Source organism: Schistocerca nitens, chromosome 9, assembly GCF_023898315.1.
Source record: "Schistocerca nitens isolate TAMUIC-IGC-003100 chromosome 9, iqSchNite1.1, whole genome shotgun sequence".
In the NCBI taxonomy this organism is placed as follows: Eukaryota; Metazoa; Arthropoda; class Insecta; order Orthoptera; family Acrididae; genus Schistocerca; species Schistocerca nitens.
In genome coordinates this window covers 356,455,654-356,480,138 of record NC_064622.1, presented here as the reverse complement: position 1 = coordinate 356,480,138, position 24,485 = coordinate 356,455,654, and the positions used below count along the sequence as shown (strand labels likewise).

The window sequence follows — 24,485 nt, the reverse complement described above, 5'->3', positions numbered from 1 at the left end:
ACGCATTATTGTGGCCAAGATAGACACAAAGCCCATGTCTACTACAGTAGTACAAGTTTATATGCCAACTAGCTCTGCAGATGATGAAGAAATTGATGAAATGTACGACGAGATAAAAGAAATTATTCAGGTAGTGAAGGGAGACGAAAATTTAATAGTCATGGGTGACTGGAATTCGTCAGTAGGAAAAGGGAGAGAAGGAAACATAGTAGGTGAATATGGATTGGGGGGAAGAAATGAAAGAGGAAGCCGCCTGGTAGAATTTTGCACAGAGCATAACTTAATCATAGCTAACACTTGGTTCAAGAATCATAAAAGAAGGTTGTATACCTGGAAGAATCCTGGAGATACTAAAAGGTATCAGATAGATTATATAATGGTAAGACAGAGATTTAGGAACCAGGTTTTAAATTGTAAGACATTTCCAGGGGCAGATGTGGATTCTGACCACAATCTATTGGTTATGAACTGCAGATTGAAACTGAAGAAACTGCTAAAAGATGGGAATTTAAGGAGATGGGACCTGGATAAACTGAAAGAACCAGAGGTTGTACAGAGTTTCAGGGAGAGCATAAGGGAACAATTGACAGGAATGGGGGAAAGAAATACAGTAGAAGAAGAATGGGTAGCTTTGAGGGATGAAGTAGTGAAGGCAGCAGAGGATCAAGTAGGTAAAAAGATGAGGGCTAATAGAAATCCTTGGGTAACAAAAGAAATATTGAATTTAATTGATGAAAGGAGAAAATATAAAAATGCAGTAAATGAAGCAGGCAAAAAGGAATACAAACGTCTCAAAAATGAGAGCGACAGGAAGTGCAAAATGGCTAAGCAGGGATGGCTAGAGGACAAATGTAAGGATGTAGAGGCTTGTCTCACTAGGGGTAAGATAGATACTGCCTACAGGAAAATTAAAGATACCTTTGGAGAGAAGAGAACCACTTGTATGAATATCAAGAGCTCAGATGGCAACCCAGTTCTAAGCAAAGAAGGGAAGGCAGAAAGGTGGAAGGAGTATATATAGGGTTTATACAAGGGCGATGTACTTGAGGACAATATTATGGAAATGGAAGAGGATGTAGATGAAGATGAAATGGGAGATAAGATACTGCGTGAAGAGTTTGACAGAGCACTGAAAGACCTGAGTAGAAACACGGCTCCGGGAGTAGACAACATTCCATTAGAACTACTGACGGCCTTGGGAGAGCCAGTCATGACAAAACTCTACCATCTGGTGAGCAAGATGTATGAGACAGGCGAAATACCCACAGACTTCAAGAAGAATATAATAATTCCAATCCCAAAGAAAGCAGGTGTTGACAGATGTGAAAATTACCGAACTATCAGTTTAATAAGCCACAGCTGCAAAATACTAACGCGAATTCTTTACAGACAAATGGAAAAACTGGTAGAAGCGGACCTCGGGGAAGATCAGTTTGGATTCCATAGAAATATTGGAACACGTGAGGCAATACTAACCTTATGACTTATCTTAGAAGAAAGAATAAGAAAAGGCAAACCTACGTTTCTAGCATTTGTAGACTTAGAGAAAGCTTTTGCCAACGTTAACTGGAATATTCTCTTTCAAATTCTGAAGGTGGTAGGGGTAAAATACAGGGAGCGAAAGGCTATTTACAATTTGTACAGAAACCAGATGGCAGTTATAAGAGTCGAGGGGCATGAAAGGGAAGCAGTGGTTGGGAAAGGAGTGAGACAGGGTTGTAGCCTATCCCCGATGTTATTCAATCTGTATATTGAGCAAGCAGTAAAGGAAACAAAAGAAAAATTCGGAGTAGGTATTAAAATTCATGGAGAAGAAGTAAAAATTTTGAGGTTCGCCAATGACATTGTAATTCTGTCAGAGACAGCAAAGGACTTGGAAGAGCAGTTGAACGGAATGGACAGTGTCTTGAAAGGAGGATATAAGATGAACATCAACAAAAGCAAAACGAGGATAATGGAATGTAGTCAAATTAAATCGGGTGATGCTGAGGGGATTAGATTAGGAAATGAGACACTTAAAGTAGTAAAGGAGTTTTGCTATTTAGGGAGTAAAATAACTGATGATGGTCAAAGTAGAGAGGATATAAAATGTAGACTGGCAATGGCAAGGAAATCGTTTCTGAAGAAGAGAAATTTGTTAACATCGAGTATAGATTTAAGTGTCAGGAAGTCGTTTCTGAAAGTATTTGTATGGTGTGTAGCCATGTATGGAAGTGAAACATGGACGATAACCAGTTTGGACAAGAAGAGAATAGAAGCTTTCGAAATGTGGTGCTACAGAAGAATGCTGAAGATAAGGTGGGTAGATCACGTAACTAATGAGGAGGTATTGAATAGGATTGGGGAGAAGAGAAGTTTGTGGCACAACTTGACTAGAAGAAGGGATCGGTTGGTAGGACATGTTTTGATGCATCAAGGGATCACAAATTTAGCATTGGAGGGCAGCGTGGAGGGTAAAAATCACTAAGCAGATTCAGAAGGATGTAGGTTGCAGTAGGTACTGGGAGATGGAGAAGCTTGCACAGAATAGAGTAGCATGGAGAGCTGGATCAAACCAGTCTCAGGACTGAAGACCACAACAACAACATATTGCCATTTACTTCAGGGGCCTGGTTTCGACTTTGATCTCTCAACATGTGTCAAATTCATCTCACAGTATCAAACAATAATGTAGAAAAAGGTAGATTGCTACTTACGTAAAGAAGACACATCAATTTGCAGACAGGCATGATTAAAAGGCACTAACATCAAACTTTTGTCCATAGTCTTTGTCAGTAGAGAGAGAGAGAGAGAGAGAGAGAGAGAGAGAGAGACAAACACACACACACACACACACACACACACACACACACACAAACTCCCGCATCTCAGGCCAGAATCTTTTTTATATTCATTCACTGCCTTCCAAGCCGCAAAACAGCATCTACTTGCAAGCCACAAATTCTGGCCAGTGACGCTGGAGTTGGCGGTCATGTATGCTTGCTTGCTTGTGTGTGCCTGCATGTTAAAATTACGAACAACTTCAGTTGGAAAGACCACATAGATAATACTGTGGGGAAGGTGAGCCAAAGGTTGCGTTTCATTGGCAGGACACTTAGAAGATGCAACAAGTCCACTAAAGAGACAGCTTACACTACACTCGTTCGTCCTCTGTTAGAATATTGCTGTGCGGTGTGGGATCCTTACCAGGTGGGATTGACGGAGGACATCAAAAGGGTGCAAAAAAGGGCAGCTCGTTTTGTATTATCACGTAATAGGGGAGAGAGTGTGGCAGATATGATACGCGAGTTGGGATGGAAGTCATTAAAGCAAAGACGTTTTTCGTCGCAGCGAGATCTGTTTACGAAATTTCAGTCACCAACTTTCTCTTCCGAATGCGAAAATATTTTGTTGAGCACAACCTACATAGGTAGGAATGATCATCAAAATAAAATAAGAGAAATCAGAGCTCGAACAGAAAGGTTTAGGTGTTCGTTTTTCCCGCGCGCTGTTCGGGAGTGGAATGGTAGAGAGATAGTATGATTGTGGTTTGATGAACCCTCTGCCAAGCACTTAAATGTGAATTGCAGAGTAGTAAAGTAGATGTAGATGTAGAGATCCATCCTTCACGAAATCCTCCCTACTCCACCAAGAGTGTCTTTCCGCCGTCCACCTAACCTTCGTAACCTCTTGGTTCATCCCTATGAAATCCCCGAACCACCTTCCTTACCCTCTGGCTTCTACCCTTGTAACCGCCCCCGGTGCAAAACCTATCCCATGCACCCTCCCACCACCACCTACTCCAGTCCTGTAACCCGGAAGGTGTACACGATCAAAGGCAGAGCCACGTGTGAAAGCACCCACGTGATTTACCAACTGACCTGCCTACACTGTGTAGCTTTCTATGTGGGAATGACCAGCAACAAACTGTCCATTCCATGAGCGGACACAGGCAGACAGTGTTTGTTGGTAATGAGGATCAACCTGTGGCTAAACATGCCTTGGTGCACAGCCAGCACATCTTGGCACAGTGTTACACCGTCCGGGTTATCTGGATACTTCCCACTAACACCAACCTATCCGAACTCCGGAGATGGGAACTTGCCCTTCAATATATCCTCTCTTCCCGTTACCCACCAGGCCTCAACCTCCGCTAATTTCAAGTTGCCACCGCTCATACCTCACCTGTCATTCAACAACATCTTTGCCTCGGTACTTCTGCCTCGTCTGACATCTCTGCCCTAACTCTTTGCCTTTACATATATCTACTTGTGTCTGTATATGTGCGGATGGGTGTGTGTAGTCTTTCCGCTCCCGGGATTGGGATGACTCCTTACCCTCTCCCTTAAAACCCACATCCTTTCGTCTTTCCCTCTCCTTCCCTCTTTCCTGATCAAGCAACCGTGGGTTGCGAAAGCTTGAATTTTGTGTGTGTGTGTTTGTGTTTGGCTGGCTCTGAGCACTATGGGACTTAACATCTTAGGTCATCAGTCCCCTAGAACTTAGAACTACTTAAACCTAACTAACCTAAGGACATCACACACATCCATGCCCGAGGCAGGATTCGAACCTGCGACCGTAGCAGTCCCGCTGTTCCGGACTGCAGTGCCTAGAACCGTACGGCCACCGCGGCCGGCTGTTAAAAACTAAAGTAGCTTTTCCAAACTTTGTTAACATATCCTTCAGCATATTAAATTATTAAAACTCAAAGTAATCAGATTAATATGTTTTCCTAAATACGAAAAAAAACCAACAACAACAACAAGTGCAACAAGTGGCACAAATAATAAAGCCAAAACTTATTCAGAATGTGCAAATGTATGTCGAAATCAAATCGGAGGTTTTAAGAAAAACGGAAGGTGCTCAATATTAGACTTAGAAAGATGAAAATTGGTATGCAGCATCAATTTGATATAAAAACCTTAACTATGTGACCCCATTAAGCTACCTCTAATAGTTATCAGGTAATTTATTAAATCTAAATCTGGAGCAAACCCATCATCATTTGTAACAGATTAAGTATCATTTATATTAATGATAGAAAGTTCTGATAACAACAGGTGATTGCATCCACTAAATAGTAAAGATCTAAAAAGTTTTAATACTTTGACATAAATAACAATCAATACAAGGTCTCTAACAGTCCTAGTTCAGAGGTCATGTTCTACTGTCGGTTCCATCTAAAAATTCTAACCGGCGAAGTTTAAATGCAGTAGAGCTAGAACTTTTTCTGTCATTAAAGCCAACTTAAATCCATTCATATAGTAATTACAAAGACTGTAAATTTATTCATGACCGAGTTATAAAATACTACAAGTATGAGAAAGGGGCCATTTAGATGCTGCTACCTGAGGGTAGAAAGATGACTGCAAATGTTACATTTGGCCGTCCACTATGTCCATATATAAATACGGCCCGAGAGGCAGTACCAATGGACTTCACAACCCATTATGATACAGTCCACATCAGTCAAACGCCGACTTACATGCTGCCTCAGGTGACACCACAGTCCAGCTGCTACTAAACGTGTGTTCGGTAAGGGCAGAAAGTGAAATCACGAGGACTGTACACTGCCCTGGATTGTTTAAATTTCACTAAAGTCACACTTCACACCGAGCTATCACTATGTCAGTATCAATCAAACACTGGCTTGCACCCTGGCTCGGATGACGTCACAGCCATGCTGCTGCTAAATGCATGTTTTTGGTACATGTAGGAAATGAACTCGCAACAACTGTACACTGCCCTGGATCAGTTAGATTTCATGGAAGTAACTGTTTGTGTGCCGCCCTTAATGTTAATGAAATCTCATGGCAAATGGTGATACTATTTTCCACTTTTGTGGCGAGCAATTACCTTTGATCAGGGTGAAAGACCATTTAACGGGAACTTATTGTTGTGGTCACCTCTGAACTGTTCGTAGTGCTGTTTTGATAGAGACATCAGTATTATTATTTCTTTACTTTCTCAGACGTTAAGTCTGGTTGAGAATGGAAAGTGACGCGGACCTTGATCAAGCGTCACTTCCTATTAACTGTACGGTATGTGTTATATTGCATTTAGGAACTTTCGGGTAATTGAACATGTATCAATAATTACGGATTTCTGTAGTTGTATATATGTGTTTGGATGTAGCTGTATTGCATTGATGTACTGGTGGATATTGTGTGGTATGACTCCTGTAGTTGATACTATAATTGGTATGATGTCAACTTTATCCTGATGCCACATGTCTTTGACTTCCTCAGCCAGTTGGATGTATTTTTCAATTTTTTCTCCTGTTTTCTTTTGTATATTTGTTGTATTGGGTATGGATATTTCGATTAGTTGTGTTAATTTCTTCTTTTTATTGGTGAGTATGATGTCAGGTTTGTTATGTGGCGTTGTTTTATCTGTTATAATGGTTCTGTTACAGTATAATTTGTATTCATCATTCTCCAGTACATTTTGTGGTGCATACTTGTATGTAGGAACTTGTTGTTTTAAAAGTTTATGTTGTAAGGCAAGCTGTTGATGTATTATTTTTGCGACATTGTCATGTCTTCTGGGGTATTCTGTATTTGCTAGTATTGTACATCCGCTTGTGATGTGATCTACTGTTTCTATTTGTTGTTTACAAAGTCTGCATTTATCTGTTGTGGTATTTGGATCTTTAATAATATGCTTGCTGTAATACCTGGTGTTTATTGTTTGATCCTGTATTGCAATCATGAATCCTTCTGTCTCACTGTATATATTGCCTTTTCTTAGCCATGTGTTGGATGCGTCTTGATCGATGTGTGGCTGTGTTAGATGATACGGGTGCTTGCCATGAAGTGTTTTCTTTTTCCAATTTACTTTCTTCGTATCTGCTGATGTTATGTGGTCTAAAGGGTTGTAGAGGTGGTTATGAAATTGTAGTGGTGTAGCCGATGTATTTATATGAGTGATTGCTTTGTGTATTTTGCTAGTTTCTGCTCGTTCTATAAAGAATTTTCTTAAATTGTCTACCTGTCCATAATGTAGGTTTTTTATATCGATAAATCCCCTTCCTCCTTCCTTTCTGCTTAATGTGAATCTTTCTGTTGCTGAATGTATGTGATGTATTCTATATTTATGGCATTGTGATCGTGTAAGTGTATTGAGTGCTTCTAGGTCTGTGTTACTCCATTTCACTACTCCAAATGAGTAGGTCAATATTGGTATGGCATAAGTATTTATAGCTTTGGTCTTGTTTCTTGCTGTCAATTCTGTTTTCAGTATTTTTGTTAGTCTTTGTCTATATTTTTCTTTTAGTTCTTCTTTAATATTTGTATTATCTATTCCTATTTTTTGTCTGTATCCTAGATATTTATAGGCATCCGTTTTTTCCATCGCTTCTATGCAGTCGCTGTGGTTATCCAATATGTAATCTTCTTGTTTAGTGTGTTTTCCCTTGACTATGCTATTTTTCTTACATTTGTCTGTTCCAAAAGCCATACTTATATCATTGCTGAATACTTCTGTTATCTTTAGTAATTGGTTGAGTTGTTGATTTGTTGCTGCCAGTAGTTTTAGATCATCCATGTATAGCAAATGTGTGATTTTGTGTGGGTATGTTCCAGTAATATTGTATCCATAATTTGTATTATTTAGCATGTTGGATAGTGGGTTCAGAGCAAGGCAGAACCAGAAAGGACTTAATGAGTCTCCTTGGTATATTCCACGCTTAATCTGTATTGGCTGTGATGTGATATTATTTGAATTTGTTTGGATATTAAGTGTGGTTTTCCAATTTTTCATTACTATGTTTAGGAACTGTATCAATTTAGGATCTACTTTGTATATTTCCAATATTTGTAGTAACCATGAGTGGGGTACACTATCAAAAGCTTTTTGGTAATCAATGTATGCGTAGTGTAGTGACCTTTGTTTAGTTTTAGCTTGATATGTCACCTCTGCATCTATTATCAGTTGCTCTTTACATCCTCGTGCTCCTTTGCAACAGCCTTTTTGTTCTTCATTTATAATTTTGTTCTGTGTTGTATGTGTCATTAATTTCTGTTTAATGATTGAAGTTAATATTTTGTATATTGTTGGTAGGCATGTTATGGGGCGATATTTAGCTGGGTTCGTTGTGTCTGCTTGATCTTTAGGTTTCAGATAAGTTATTCCATGTGTAAGTGTATCAGGGAATGTGTATGGGTCTGCAATGTAACTGTTAAATAATTTAGTTAGATGTGAATGTGTTGAGGTGAACTTCTTTAACCAGAAATTTGCTATTTTATCATTTCCAGGGGCTTTCCAATTGTGAGTAGAATTAATTGCTTGGGTGACTTCATGTTGCAAAATTATCACTTCAGGCATTTGTGGTATCATCTTGTATGTGTCTGTTTCTGCTTGTATCCACCGTGCATGCCTGTTATGTTGTACCGGGTTAGACCATATGTTGCTCCAGAAGTGTTCCATGTCTGTTATGTTTGGTGGATTGTTTATTTTAATGTGTGTGTTATCTATTGTCTGGTAAAATTTCTTTTGGTTTGTGTTGAATGTTTGGTTTTGTTTCCTTCTATTTTCACTTTTTTTGTATCTTCTGAGTCGTTTGGCTAATGCTTGTAATTTCTGCTTCTTTTCGTCTAATTGCTCTGTCGCTTCTTGTTGTGAGATTTTACCTAACCTTTTTCGTTTTTTTTTCCCGAGATTTCATTTCTTATAAATTGTGTTAGCTGTCCGATGTCTTTTCTCAGTTTTTCTATTCTGATCTGTAGCCTGTGTTGCCATGCTGGTTTTGTGGGTTTCTTCTGTGTGTTGGTTGGTTCTGATCTCTGTCTAGTGTGTATATTTAGTGTAGTGAGTGCTCCTATATAAACCAGTAGTTGTAACTCTTCCATAGTTGTGTTTTCATTTATTTTGTTGTGTATGATTGTGTTGATAGTTTTTATTGTTGTTTCGACTTGTGGGTTATTTGGTGGTCTATGCAAGAATGGTCTCATGTCTGTATTTGTGTCTTTGTATTCTATATATGTCAGCTGAAATTTTTCTTCTATATCTAACATGTGTGTCACTTCGTGTTCTATTTGTGCTTGTTCTGGTGGCTGTCTTAAGATTTCGTTTTCCTCTGATTGTTTAATTGGTGCGTGTTGTTCTTTGTTTGTTTGCTCTGGGATGTTTGAGTCCATTACTGTATTTTCTTCTTCTTCTGATTGCACATTATTTTGTTCCAGTATTTGTTGTACTTGTTGTTTGATGTTTTCTAATTCTGACTGGGGTATCCTGTTATTTTTGATTATTACACGGATCTGATCAGCTAGTCGTTGTTGTGTTAAAAATTTTAATTCTGGGTATCTGGTAATAAATGTTGTGTATACTTGTGATCTGTATCCAGTTGTGTTGGTTCCTAGGTTTGTTGCTTGGTAATAACAGAACATGAGGTGTCGATTAACTTCATCTGACCATCTCATCCTCTGTCTTTGTTTTCCTTCTAGGGTGGTTGCAGGAAGCATATCCTGCAAAACACCTCTATTGGATTTAAATCATTTTCCAGTTGGCTAGCAGTGTCGTTATCATTGTGGGCGGGCATAGGGTTCAAGCGTCGTCCCCGACCATGACGGCGCTTGTCCGAGGCTTCTTTAGTTCTGTCCTGAACCAACTAATCACACTAAAGGGGGGTTAGCCCTATTAGTGGTTTGTTCTTTTCGTCGCCTTTTACGACTGGCAGAACATACCGGAGGCCTATTCTTTTCTTTTCTTTTATTATTATTATAATTATTATTATTATTATTATTATTATAACGAATGTTCCCCTTTAGGAGAGCGATTGGACTTGAATTCATAATTTCATCTTTGGATGTTTTTCTTCTTTGCTTCCCAAAACCTCCTCATCCTCTCAGAATGCTCCTTCTTCCGTTCCTCTGTCCATTTTTTACCAGGCTGATGCGATGTTCTTTCCCCAAACTTCACACTTGTGATTTTATGCCATCACTCGGTGCGATCTTCGAGATTTTTTATGTTGATCTGCTGTAGATCCCTCTGGACTTCTTTCAGCCATTCTGTGCCACATTTACTCCTTGTTATAATATTGAATAATTTCTTTGCTGTTCTGGAGTCTTCCATCCTGTAGATGTGTGTATAAAATTTGGCTTGGCGCTTTCTGATTTCATCTGTTACTATGTTGATCTTTCTATAGAGTTCGTTTTGTGGTCTCTTCATCCAAATGCCATTTTTGTTGATTGGGCCGTAAATCTAGCTGAAAATTTTTCTTTCCTGCTTTTCTATTTCCTCAATTTTTGAATGACCATCAATCACCATTGTTTCAGCTGCATAGATTGCTTCTGGAAGAATCACTGTTGTATAGTGCCTTAATTTTGCGTCTGTCGAAATGCACTTCTTGTTGTAATGCGTCCATGTTAGCTTGTAGGCCTTCTGGAGCTTGGTGATTCTTTGTTCATTGGCAATTCGGTTTAATCCTGAGGACTGTATAGTTTCACCGAGGTATTTAAAATGGCAGACTTGTGCAATTTTACCATATTTTGTTATTAGAGGGGATTTATTTTCTGGCTGCCTTTTCATATATTGGTTTTTTTCATAAGATATCTGTAGTCCGGTTTTTTGTGAAATTTCATGTAGTTTTTCCACTGCGTGAATCGCTTCTGTTCTGTTATTGGTGATAATTGCAATATCGTCAGCAAAAGCAAGGCACTTGACTTTAATTCGGTTCTCTTTCTTGATACCAATTTGGATACCCTTTACGTGAGGTTCCCATTCCCTGATTATCTTTTCTAGAACAATATTGGAAAGGATTGGGGATAGTCCGTCCCCCTGTCGGACTCCAGATTTGATTTCGAAGGGTTCTGATACTTCGCCCATGAATTTCACTTTGGCCGTTGTTCCTGTAAGTGTCTGTTCTGTGATTTTTTGTGTCTTTCGGTCAATCCCAAATTCTTCCATGATTTTAAACAGGGTTCCACGGTCCACTGAATCATATGCTTTCCTGAAGTCGATGAATGTAACTACTGTGTTTCTGCATTTCCTCATTTGTAATATTGTCTTTAAGCACCAGATCTGTTCCGCAAATGACCGTCCTTTTCTGAATCCGGCCTGGTATTCACCAATTAGTGTATCTGCTTGGGATTCTATCCTGTTTAAAAGTGCTTTGGAAAGGATTTTGTAAGCAACTGGGAGCAGGGAAATTCCTCTGTAATTGTTCATGTCTGTCTTGTCGCCCTTTTTGTGTAGCGGGTGAATTAGAGTGCATTTCCAGTCCTCTGGTATCTGCTCCGTTGTCCATATGTCTGACATTATATGGTGTAATTTCTGCATAAGTATAGGATGGTTTAGTTTCCAGAACTCAGCAATGATCCCATCTTCTTCCGGTGCTTTGTTATTTTTCAACTGCTTGACTATCTCCATAATTTCTTCAAGGTTCGGGGCATGTGAGCCTGGGTGTGTGAATACTGGAGAAGAGAAGACAAGTTTTTCTTGGGGTGGTTCGCAGTTGAGGAGGGAACTGAAATATTGGGCTAAGATTTTGCAGTTATTTTTCGTGTTGGTTTCCAAAGAGCCATCGGGTTTCTTGAAGCACAAGCTAGGCGCTTGGTATCCCTGTAAGTTTTCTCTGAAAGTCTTATAAAAATTTCTTGTATTATTTTTGAGGTATATTTTAGAGGTTTGTTTTTGGGTTTTAAGAAAGCTCTCCCAGTTTTCTTCAGTTTTGTGACTGCTAAATTTTTTCCATGCAGTTATTCGTTTGTCAACTGCCTCATCACAGGTTGCAATCCACCAGCGATGTTTCCTGTTGCGAGGGGGTTGTCCTAACTTGAGGGCTTCCTGAATTTTCTCTGTTAGTTTCTTCCAGTCTGTTGATTTTTCCTGATTAATTTGCATGATGGTGTTTTCTTTGTTGAGTTGCAGATATTCCGGATCTGGTTTGGTACTTTTGGGTGGCCTTTTTAGCATTCTGTTGGGTTGGAATTTTGTTTTTATTTGGAGGAGATGATGATCTGATTCAAAGACACCTTCGCGGGTTCTGATGTTTTGAATTTCTTTTATATTTTCTTTGGAAATTTATTATTATTATTTCTTTACTTTCTCAGACTTTTTAGAAGTCTGGTTAAGAATGGAGTGACGCGGACCTTTATCAAGCGTCACTTCCTTTTTGCTGTACGGTACATGTTATATTGCATTTAGGAACTTTCGGGTAATTGAACATGTATCAATAATTACGGATTTCTGTAATTGTATATATATGTTTGGATGTAGCTGTATTGCATTGATGTATTGGTGGATATTGTGTGGTATGACTCCTGTAGTTGATACTATAATTGGTATGATGTCAACTTTATCCTGATGCCACATGTCTTTGACTTCCTCAGCCAGTTGGATGTATTTTTCAATTTTTTCTCCTGTTTTCTTTTGTATATTTGTTGTATTGGGTATGGATATTTCGATTAGTTGTGTTAATTTCTTCTTTTTATTGGTGAGTATGATGTCAGGTTTGTTATGTGGCGTTGTTTTATCTGTTATAATGGTTCTGTTCCAGTATAATTTGTATTCATCATTCTCCAGTACATTTTGTGGTGCATACTTGTATGTAGGAACGTGTTGTTTTATAAGTTTATGTTGTAAGGCAAGCTGTTGATGTATTATTTTTGCGACATTGTCATGTCTTCTGGGGTATTCTGTATTTGCTAGTATTGTACATCCGCTTGTGATGTGATCTACTGTTTCTATTTGTTGTTTACAAAGTCTGCATTTATCTGTTGTGGTATTGGGATCTTTAATAATATGCTTGCTGTAATACCTGGTGTTTATTGTTTGATCCTGTATTGCAATCATGAATCCTTCTGTCTCACTGTATATATTGCCTTTTCTTAGCCATGTGTTGGATGCGTCTTGATCGATGTGTGGCTGTGTTAGATGATACGGGTGCTTGCCATGTAGTGTTTTCTTTTTCCAATTTACTTTCTTCGTATTTGTTGATGTTATGTGATCTAAAGGGTTGTAGAAGTGGTTATGAAGTTGCAGTGGTGTAGCCGATGTATTTATATGAGTGATTGCCTTGTGTATTTTGCTAGTTTCTGCTCGTTCTAGAAAGAATTTTCTTAAATTGTCTACCTGTCCATAATGTAGGTTTTTTATGTCGATAAATCCCCTTCCTCCTTCCTTTCTGCTTAATGTGAATCTTTCTGTTGCTGAATGTATGTGATGTATTCTATATTTGTGGCATTGTGATCGTGTAAGTGTATTGAGTGCTTCTAGGTCTGTGTTACTCCATTTCACTACTCCAAATGAGTAGGTCAATATTGGTATGGCATAAGTATTTATAGCTTTTGTCTTGTTTCTTGCTGTCAATTCTGTTTTCAGTATTTTTGTTAGTCTTTGTCTATATTTTTCTTTTAGTTCTTCTTTAATATTTGTATTATCTATTCCTATTTTTTGTCTGTATCCTAGATATTTATAGACATCTGTTTTTTCCATCGCTTCTATGCAGTCGCTGTGGTTAACCAATATGTAATCTTCTTGTTTAGTGTGTTTTCCCTTGACTATGCTATTTTTCTTACATTTGTCTGTTCCAAACGCCATACTTATATCATTGCTGAATACTTCTGTTATCTTTAGTAATTGGTTGAGTTGTTGATTTGTTGCTGCCAGTAGTTTTAGATCATCCATGTATAGCAAATGTGTGATTTTGTGTGGGTATGTTCCAGTAATATTGTATCCATAATTTGTATTATTTAGCATGTTGGATAGTGGGTTCAGAGCAAGGCAGAACCAGAAAGGACTTAATGAGTCTCCTTGGTATATTCCACGCTTAATCTGTATTGGCTGTGATGTGATATTATCTGAATTTGTTTGGATATTAAGTGTGGTTTTCCAGTTTTTCATTACTATGTTTAGGAACTGTATCAATTTAGGATCTACTTTGTATATTTCCAATATTTGTAGTAACCATGAGTGGGGTACACTATCAAAAGCTTTTTGGTAATCAATGTATGCGTAGTGTAGAGACCTTTGTTTAGTTTTAGCTTGATATGTCACCTCTGCATCTATTATCAGTTGCTCTTTACATCCTCGTGCTCCTTTGCAACAGCCTTTTTGTTCTTCATTTATAATTTTGTTCTGTGTTGTATGTGTCATTAATTTCTGTGTAATGACTGAAGTTAATATTTTGTAGATTGTTGGTAGGCATGTTATGGGGCGATATTTAGCTGGGTTTGCTGTGTCTGCTTGATCTTTAGGTTTCAGATAAGTTATTCCATGTGTAAGTGTATCAGGAAATATGTATGGGTCTGCAATGTAACTGTTAAATAATTTAGTTAGATGTGAATGTGTTGAGGTGAACTTCTTTAGCCAGAAATTTGCTATTTTATCATTTCCAGCGGCTTTCCAATTGTGCGTAGAATTAATTGCTCGGGTGACTTCATGTTGCAAAATTATCACTTCAGGCATTTGTGGTATCATCTTGTATGTATCTGTTTCTGCTTGTATCCACCGTGCATGCCTATTATGTTGTACCGGGTTTGACCATATGCTGCTCCAGAAGTGTTCCATGTCTCTTATGTTTGGTGGATTGTCTATTTTTATGTGTGTGTTATCTATTGTTTGGTAAAATTTCTTTTGGTTTGTGTTGAATGTTTGGTTTTGTTTCCTTCTATTTTCACTTTTTTTGTATCTTCTAAGTCGTTTCGCCAAAGCTTGTAATTTTTGCTTCTTTTCATCTAATTGCTCTATTGCTTCTTGTTGTGAGATTTTACCTAACCTTTTTCGTTTTTTGTCTGATATTTCATTTCTTATAAATTGTGTTAACTGTCCGATGTCTTTTCTCAGTTTTTCTATTCTGATCTGTAGCCTGTGTTGCCATGCTGGTTTTGTGGGTTTCTTCTGTGTGTTGGTTGGTTCTGATCTCTGCCTAGTGTGTATATTTAGTGTAGTGAGTGCTCCTACATAAACCAGTAGTTGTAACTCTTCCATAGTTGTGTATTCATTTATTTTGTTGTGTATGATTGTGTTGATAGTTGTTATTGTTGTTTCGACTTGTGGGTTATTTGGTGGTCTATGCAAGAATGGTCTAATGTCTGTATTTGTGTCTTTGTATTCTATATATGTCAACTGAAATTTTTCTTCTATATCTAACATGTGTGTCACTTCGTGTTCTATTTGTGCTTGTGCTGGTGGCTGTCTTAAAATTTCATTTTCCTCTGATTGTTTAATTGATGCGTGTTGTTCTTTGTTTGTTTGCTCTGGGATGTTTGAGTCCATTACTGTATTTTCTTCTTCTTCTTCTAATTGCACATTATTTTGTTCCAGTATTTGTTGTACTTGTTGTTTGATGTTTTCTAATTCTGACTGGGGTATCCTGTTATTTTTTATTATTACACGAATCTGATCAGCTAGACGTTGTTCTGTTAAAAATTTTAATTCTGGGTATCTGGTAATAAATGTTGTGTATACTTGTGATCTGTATCCAGTTGTGTTGGTTCCTAGGTTTGTTGCTTGGTAATAACAGAACATGAGGTGTCGATTAACTTCATCTGACCATCTCATCCTCTGTCTTTGTTTTCCTTCTAGGGTGGTTGCAGGAAGCATATCCTGCAAAACACCTCTATTTGGATTTAAATCCTTTTCCAGTTGGCTAGCAGTGTCATTACCATTGTGGGCGGGCATAGGGTTCAAGCGCCGTCCCCGACCATGACGGCGCTTGTCCGAGGCTTATTTAGTTCTGTCCTGAACCAAGTAATCACACTAAAAGGGGTGTTAGCCCTATTAGTGGTTTGTTCTTTTCATCGCCTTTTACGACTGGCAGAACATACCGGAGGCCTATTCTTTTCCCGGGCCTCCAGGGGGTTTATTATTATTATTTCTTTACTTTCTCAGACTTTTTAGAAGTCTGGTTAAGAATGGAGTGACGCGGACCTTTATCAAGCGTCACTTCCTTTTTGCTGTACGGTACATGTTATATTGCATTTAGGAACTTTCGGGTAATTGAACATGTATCAATAATTACGGATTTCTGTAATTGTATATATATGTTTGGATGTAGCTGTATTGCATTGATGTATTGGTGGATATTGTGTGGTATGACTCCTGTAGTTGATACTATAATTGGTATGATGTCAACTTTATCCTGATGCCACATGTCTTTGACTTCCTCAGCCAGTTGGATGTATTTTTCAATTTTTTCTCCTGTTTTCTTTTGTATATTTGTTGTATTGGGTATGGATATTTCGATTAGTTGTGTTAATTTCTTCTTTTTATTGGTGAGTATGATGTCAGGTTTGTTATGTGGCGTTGTTTTATCTGTTATAATGGTTCTGTTCCAGTATAATTTGTATTCATCATTCTCCAGTACATTTTGTGGTGCATACTTGTATGTAGGAACGTGTTGTTTTATAAGTTTATGTTGTAAGGCAAGCTGTTGATGTATTATTTTTGCGACATTGTCATGTCTTCTGGGGTATTCTGTATTTGCTAGTATTGTACATCCGCTTGTGATGTGATCTACTGTTTCTATTTGTTGTTTACAAAGTCTGCATTTATCTGTTGTGGTATTGGGATCTTTAATAATATGCTTGCTGAAATACCTGGTGTTTATTGTTTGATCCTGTATTGCAATCATGAATCCTTCTGTCTCACTGTATATATTGCCTTTTCTTAGCCATGTGTTGGATGCGTCTTGATCGATGTGTGGCTGTGTTAGATGATATGGGTGCTTGCCATGAAGTGTTTTCTTTTTCCAATTTGCTTTCTTCGTATCTGTTGATGTTATGTGATCGAAAGGGTTGTAAAAGTGGTTATGAAATTGCAGTGGTGTAGCCGATGTATTTATATGAGTGATTGCCTTGTGTATTTTGCTAGTTTCTGCTCGTTCTATAAAGAATTTTCTTAAATTGTCTACCTGTCCATAATGTAGGTTTTTTATGTCGATAAATCCCCTTCCTCCTTCCTTTCTGCTTAATGTGAATCTTTCTGTTGCTGAATGTATGTGATGTATTCTATATTTATGGCATTGTGATCGTGTAAGTGTATTGAGTGCTTCTAGGTCTGTGTTACTCCATTTCACTACTCCAAATGAGTAGGTCAATATTGGTATGGCATAAGTATTTATAGCTTTTGTCTTGTTTCTTGCTGTCAGTTCTGTTTTCAGTATTTTTGTTAGTCTTTGTCTATATTTTTCTTTTAGTTCTTCTTTAATATTTGTATTATCTATTCCTATTTTTTGCCTGTATCCTAGATATTTATAGGCATCCGTTTTTTCCATCGCTTCTATGCAGTCGCTGTTATCCAATATGTAATCTTCTTGTTTAGTGTGTTTTCCCTTGACTATGCTATTTTTCTTACATTTGTCTGTTCCAAAAGCCATACTTATATCATTGCTGAATCCTTCTGTTATCTTTAGTAATTGGTTGAGTTGTTGATTTGTTGCTGCCAGTAGTTTTAGATCATCCATGTATAGCAAATGTGTGATTTTGTGTGGGTATGTTCCAGTAATATTGTATCCATAATTTGTATTGTTTAGCATGTTGGATAGTGGGTTCAGAGCAAGGCAGAACCAGAAAGGACTTAATGAGTCTCCTTGGTATATTCCACGCTTAATCTGTATTGGCTGTGATGTGATATTATTAGAGTTTGTTTGGATATTAAGTGTGGTTTTCCAGTTTTTCATAACTATGTTTAGGAACTGCATCAATTTAGGATCTACTTTGTATATTTCCAATACCTGTAGTAACCATGAGTGGGGTACACTATCAAAAGCTTTTTGGTAATCAATGTATGCGTAGTGTAGTGACCTTTGTTTAGTTTTAGCTTGATATGTCACCTCTGCATCTATTATCAGTTGCTCTTTACATCCTCGTGCTCCTTTGCAACAGCCTTTTTGTTCTTCATTTATAATTTTGTTCTGTGTTGTATGTGTCATTAATTTCTGTGTAATGACTGAAGTTAATATTTTGTAGATTGTTGGTAGGCATGTTATGGGGCGATATTTAGCTGGGTTTGCTGTGTCTGCTTGATCTTTAGGTTTCAGATAGGTTATTCCATGTGTAAGTGTATCAGGGAATGTGTATGGGTCTGCAATGTAACTGTTAAATAATTTAGTTAGATGTGAATGTGTTGAGGTGAACTTCTTTAGCCAGAAATTTGCTATTTTATCATTTCCAGGGGCTTTCCAATTGTGCGTAGAATTAATTGCTCGGGTGACTTCATGTTGCAAAATTATCACTTCAGGCATTTGTGGTATCATCTTGTATGTATCTGTTTCTGCTTGTATCCACCGTGCATGCCTGTTATGTTGTACCGGGTTTGACCATATGTTGCTCCAGAAGTGTTCCATGTCTGTTATGTTTGGTGGATTGTCTATTTTAATGTGTGTGTTATCTATTGTCTGGTAAAATTTCTTTTGGTTTGTGTTGAATGTTTGGTTTTGTTTCCTTCTATTTTCACTTTTTTTTGTATCTTCTAAGTCGTTTGGCCAATGCTTGTAACTTCTGCTTCTTTTCATCTAATTGCTCCATTGCTTCTTGTTGTGAGATTTTACCTAACCTTTTTCGTTTTTTGTCTGATATTTCATTTCTTATAAATTGTGTTAGCTGTCCGATGTCTTTTCTCAGTTTTTCTATTCTGATCTGTAGCCTGTGTTGCCATGCTGGTTTTGTGGGTTTCTTCTGTGTGTTGGTTGGTTCTGATCTCTGCTTAGTGTGTATATTTAGTGTAGTGAGTGCTCCTACATAAACCAGTAGTTGTAACTCTTCCATTGTTGTATTTTCATTTATTTTGTTGTGTATGATTGTGTTGATAGTTGTTATTGTTGTTTCGACTTGTGGGTTATTTGGTGGTCTATGCAAGAATGGTCTAATGTCTGTATTTGTGTCTTTGTATTCTATATATGTCAGCTGAAATTTCTCTTCTATATCTAACATGTGTGTCACTTCGTGTTCTATTTGTGCTTGTTCTGGTGGCTGTCTTAAGATGTCGTTTTCCTCTGATTGTTTAATTGATGTGTGTTGTTCTTTGTTTGTTTGCTCTGGGATGTTTGAGTCCATTACTGTATTTTCTTCTTCTTCTTCTTCTTCTGATTGCACATTATTTTGTTCTAGTATTTGTTGTACTTGTTGTTTGATGTTTTCTAATTCTGACTGGGGTATCCTGTTATTTTTGATTATTACACGGATCTGATCAGCTAGTCGTTGTTCTGTTAAAAATTTTAATTCTGGGTATCTGGTAATAAATGTTGTGTGTACTTGTGATCTGTATCCAGTTGTGTTGGTTCCTAGGTTTGTTGCTTGGTAATAACAGAACATGAGGTGTCGATTAACTTCATCTGACCATCTCATCCTCTGTCTTTGTTTTCCTTCTAGGGTGGTTGCAGGAAGCATATCCTGCAAAACACCTCTATTTGGATTTAAATCATTTTCCAGTTGGCTAGCAGTGTCGTTACCATTGTGGGCGGGCATAGGGTTCAAGCGTCGTCCCCGACCATGACTGCGCTTGTCCGAGGCTTCTTTAGTTCTGTCCTGAACCAAGTAATCACACTAAAAGGGGGGTTAGCCCTATTAGTGGTTTGTTCTTTTCGTCGCCTTTTACGACTGGCAGAACATACCGGAGGCCTATTCTTTTCTGTCAGGAATATAACTTTGTTTGTGCTTGTGAAACTATTACTTAATATATGAATCAGTTAGAACTCAAAATTCATATTTATAATCACAGTTCCTGACCCCACTGAGTAAACAGAGAATAGAAACATTTCTTTCAGTGAGCACAGGAAGAATGTGGACTTGCAGACTGGAAATTATGGTTGGTACGTTCTGTATCAGTTTCTGGCTTACCGCAAAAATAATTTTCACGCTCTCATAAAAGACGGCAATAATTAAATCAATATTCTCATTCCACCTGTCATCCAACAATCTCACCATACATATGAGGAACTTGCAGAGGGCACTAGTGACACTAAGTGGGAAAACGCTGTCCATCCGAAAGTGGTGTTTACCTATTTACAGTACTGGGACGATCATGCTTTCTTGACTGAGATGGGGAACTGACCCACGTTCCAGATACAGCTGAAAATGGTAAGGTCATGACATTGGCTATAAACTGACAAATCGTTGAACATCTGACTGTGGATTCAGTCTATTCCTGGAACTGTACTAAGACAAAAGGCTAGGACACTGAGGAATTCCCACTCACAGAATGGAGTATTATATGGCATCAGGTGATATGTAGCAAAACGTAAGTGAAATCGCTCCGCCCAACTGTGGACCAGTGCCCAGAGACAATGAATATGTTTGTGCGAGTTGTACTTGTGTGAATGTTTATGTGTTTTCTATTTTGGAAAGCAGACTTTCCCAAAAGCTTAATACTCCATATGTATTTCTTTTTCGTTGTGCCTATGCCTGTACCATTGTCCCTGTCTCCTCTATGTGATGAGTGGCAATCTATTCCTTCCATATTGTTGATGTATCTCCCAGATGCCACAGAAGGCACGTACAGCACAAAGATCATGAGATACAATATGCAATGTGCAATGGTGACTTACGTATAAAAGAACTGAAAAGATATTTATCCAGCTTGTGGCAGCTGCCATTCGTAATGAAAAATCAGTCACAAAAAGGGATGATCCTTGCCATTCAGGTGAAGATCACTAGTATTTCCCAAATGACAAAATCTGTGAGCACAATGCAGGTAACTTAACTGAAAGTGAACTGTGAACAGACAGTCAGCACCATTGTGAGCAACAAGCATGGAACTGTAACTTCACATACCACTGATGTCCAAGATAAGAGACAACGAAGGGGTGAGAAGGCAACAAATGTTACAGTGACTCTGGGGCTAGCAGTCTGTGCATACCTCTACAACACAGTGAACCTGTATACAGGGCACTGAAATAGTTCATGATGTCTGTGCTCACACTTCCATGGTCCACTGACAGCTAAGGCTTGTATCTGCTCAACAACATCAATGGTAAACTGCAGCTGATGGGTGATGAGTAACTTCGGTCTGATGACCTATATTTCCTGCACCATATTATCAATAGATACCACCGTGTCCAAGGAGAAATGGGGCAGAAATGCTGCAACCATTGTTGGAAGAACGTGGGACAATGGTGGTAAGATAATGGCCCAGGGAGTGTTATCATGGCATTCTCCAAGACAATTAAGCCATATAGAGGGGGGACTAGAGTGACTTGGTTACTAATCTACATTTACATGGATACTCTGAAAATCACATTTAAGTGCATGACAGAGGGTTCATCGAACCACCTTCACAATTCTCTATTATTCCAATCTCATATAGTGCGCAGAAAGAACAAACACCTATATCATAGCATGTTGGTTTTCACGGCCGACGTCTTCAGAAATTAAAACTTCCGGGCTAAGAGGCCGTGGTCCAATAGTAGAAATACTTCTCCCTGACGTTTAGTTGCCAGCTGCGGGCAACATCATCTGAGCAGCTGGCAACGAAACGTCAGGGAGAAGTATTTCTACTATTGGACCACGGCCTCTTAGCCCGGAAGTTTTAATTACTAAACACCTATATCTTTCCGTATGAGCTCTGATTTCCCTTATTTTATCATGGTGATCGTTTCTCCCTACATAGGTCAGTGTCAATAAAATACTGAAATCTCATTCTGGAAACATCCCCCAGGCTGTGGCTAAGCCATGTCTCCGCAATATCCTTTCTTTCACGAGTGCTAGTTCTGCAAGGTTCGCAGGAGAGCTTCTGTAAAGTTTGGAAGGTAGGAGACGAGGTACTGACAGAAGTAAAGCTGTGAGTACCGGGCGTGAGTCGTGCTTCGGTAGCTCAGTTGGTAGAGCACTTGCCCGCAAAAGGCAAAGGTCCCGAGTTCGAGTCTCGGTCGGGCACACAGTTTTAATCTGCCAGGAAGTTTCATTCTCTCCCCTAGTTTGCGATAATAGAAAATGTGCTGTCCTTCTTTGAACTTTTCTGATGTACTCCGTCAATCCTATCTGGTATGGATCCCACACTGTGCAGCAGTATTCTAAAAAAGGACAGACAAATGTAGTGTAGGCAGTCTCCTTAGTAGATCTTTTACATTTCTTTAGTGTCCTGCCAATAGAACGCAGTCTTTCATTAGCCTTCCCCACAACATTTTCTGTGTGTTCCTTCCAATTAAAGTTGTTTGTAATTGTAATTCCTAGGTATTTAGTTGAATTTATGGCCTTTAGATTTGGCTGATTTATCGTGTAACTGAAGTTTGACGAATTTATTTTAGCACTCATGTGGATGACCTCACACTTTTTATTACTTAGGGTCAACTGCCAATTTTCACACCATTCAGATATCTTTTCTAAATCGTTTAGCAATCTGTTTTGATCTTCTGATGACGTTATTAGTCGATAAATGACAGCGTCATCTGCAAACAACCTAAGATGGTGCTAATGCACCCTTGGACATTGTGTTCATCCAAACACATTCTTCACTGGGTAATAAAAGTTTAAACAAGTAACTTCAAAGAACAATCCCTTATCCAGAAATTATCCAATCCACCCTCAATGACTATCTATGAGGTGGCCTCAATTCTCATGTTCACTGATGTGTATCCTCCACTATGCATCTTCTGACATCTATGTGGAACACTGCAAAACATGGCTCTAGATATACTCTAAGACCTAGCAGCATCTAACTGAATCACTTCAGGTTCATCGAGCTGCTGTGTGTACAGCAACCCTGTTACAATAGGCAGCTGTTACAACAGGCAGTTACAATGCTGTGAATGGACAATGCACATAGCAATATACATATGCCTCAGTTTGTAAGGAAATTCATACTCTGATAACATGGAACATTTAAATATTGTCTTAATCTTCAAATATGCTTTGTAGGAAGTACCAGATTCCTTTGGCCTTGTTTACGAGTACAACACCAATCAGTGACACTGAACTTATCCTCTTGGATGGATGTCACTTATTGCGGCTAGCAAGAGTTGGTGCTTGCTCTTCGCTCCCAACACCTCCTGGCGCACCCCCTTCTCCTCCTACTACGGTTAGTTATAGTAATTCTTTCTACATTTCTTGTTTTTCTTCTTTTATTTCTTACATACTGACTGCTCTGTTTGGCACAGCATTTTCCCGTTTATCTTCTTATTTTACTTGAAGTAACCACAGAGTTCCAAACTTCAGTATTCAGTTCCCTTTTATGCAAATGGAAATGCACTACCATCATTATTTTTATGCTTGGTCTAAAGTTATCTCATACCTACAGCATCATTTACATTCTGTGGTAACATGTTCTGTAATTGTTCAATCACAGGTCCCAATGTTCGCTCCCTGGATGACTAATAAACTGACATTTAATGTGCCTTTCACCTCTAATAGGGCTTTGTGAATATGAAAAATGGCAGTGCGAATGTTGTTTCAGATTTGACAACGAACTTTAAGTCCTTCTAATATAGAAGATGGAGACAGTGCTCGGATAGGCAAAGGTGAAGACCCTATAATAGGAATGTGCATGTTAAGGCATATTCTGCGAACAGTGGCCCCACAGCTTCATGAATATTACTTTTAATTACAGAGAGAGTAAAAGAAAATTCAAAATGCAATATTTTACTTACTTCACCACTAGACTTCTTCCTATGAATTACTGGATCCAGTGTTTTAAATTGCAATGTTTTTGCCTTCTGTGTTGTTTGTAACGTACGTGTGATGACAACTTCTTCACCTTTGCGATCAGCCATCAACAATTTTATTTGGCCCCTTATCTAAACAATAAAACCAACAAGATCAATGACATTTAACATTAAAACATGCAACATCTATTACTTAGGTACTTAACAATGCAAAATGAGTCAGTTTACCAGCAGTATTATATGGATGAAACAGTGATAAAGTAACTTCATGCATAATTCACAAAGATCCAAAAAGACTGATCCGTCCTTACCTTCAAGTGCCACACCTCCCAGTACTGCCAATAGCAACTAACAGTACTCCTAGATTTCCGAGCGAGCGAGAGAGAGAGAGAGAGAGAGAGAGAGAGAGAGAGAGAGAGAGAGAGAGAGAGAGAGAGAGACAGGGTGGGGGGGCAGGGATTCCAATGGAGTGCTACTGTTTATGACATAAATAAATTAATATGGTGGATAATATCAAAATCTCCCTGGCACTGCTCATAAATGATACTAATACATATGGTGCAGCAGAAAGAACTCCCTGATTTGAGAGGCAGAGTGCAGTGACAGAGTATTGTGGTAGGAGGGGGCAGGGGGGGGGGGGGCGCACAGCCCTGAATAGCTGCATATGTCCCATTTTCAGTGTATGACATGACTTGGTTAGATGAACTTCGCACTTTTGTCATGGAGCAGTTTATTCAAGATAATGGATCACCAATAACTACTGAATGTGCCTTCTGCATTCATTTTTCATTTTGTCAGTAGGCCCTGTTCCTGATAAGAAACCATTTATTCACAGGTTTCGAATTTTCAAGAGACAGGATCTGCATTAAAATGAAAACCCCAAAGTAGATGACAGTCTACAACAGGCCCATAAAATGTTGCTGCATTGAGAGGTTCAGTTCAACAACATTCTGCAAGAAAGGGCGCATTA

General features: G+C 38.4%; 1 protein-coding gene and 1 non-coding gene across 2 annotated transcripts in view; one reads left to right on the top strand and one right to left on the bottom strand.

The window, feature by feature from the left end:
• Positions 1-24,485, bottom strand: part of LOC126203286 (DNA repair protein RAD50) — a 323,733-nt gene that overhangs the window by 275,723 nt on the left and 23,525 nt on the right. Inside the window, exon 2 of the mRNA XM_049937544.1 lies at positions 23,501-23,647. Within this exon, the coding sequence (XP_049793501.1) occupies positions 23,501-23,647 (147 nt within the window). The remainder of the gene's footprint in view (positions 1-23,500; positions 23,648-24,485) is intronic.
• Trnal-caa (transfer RNA leucine (anticodon CAA)) lies at positions 21,718-21,792 on the top strand. Its single transcript has one exon. It is a non-coding gene; the product is annotated as a tRNA-Leu (tRNA).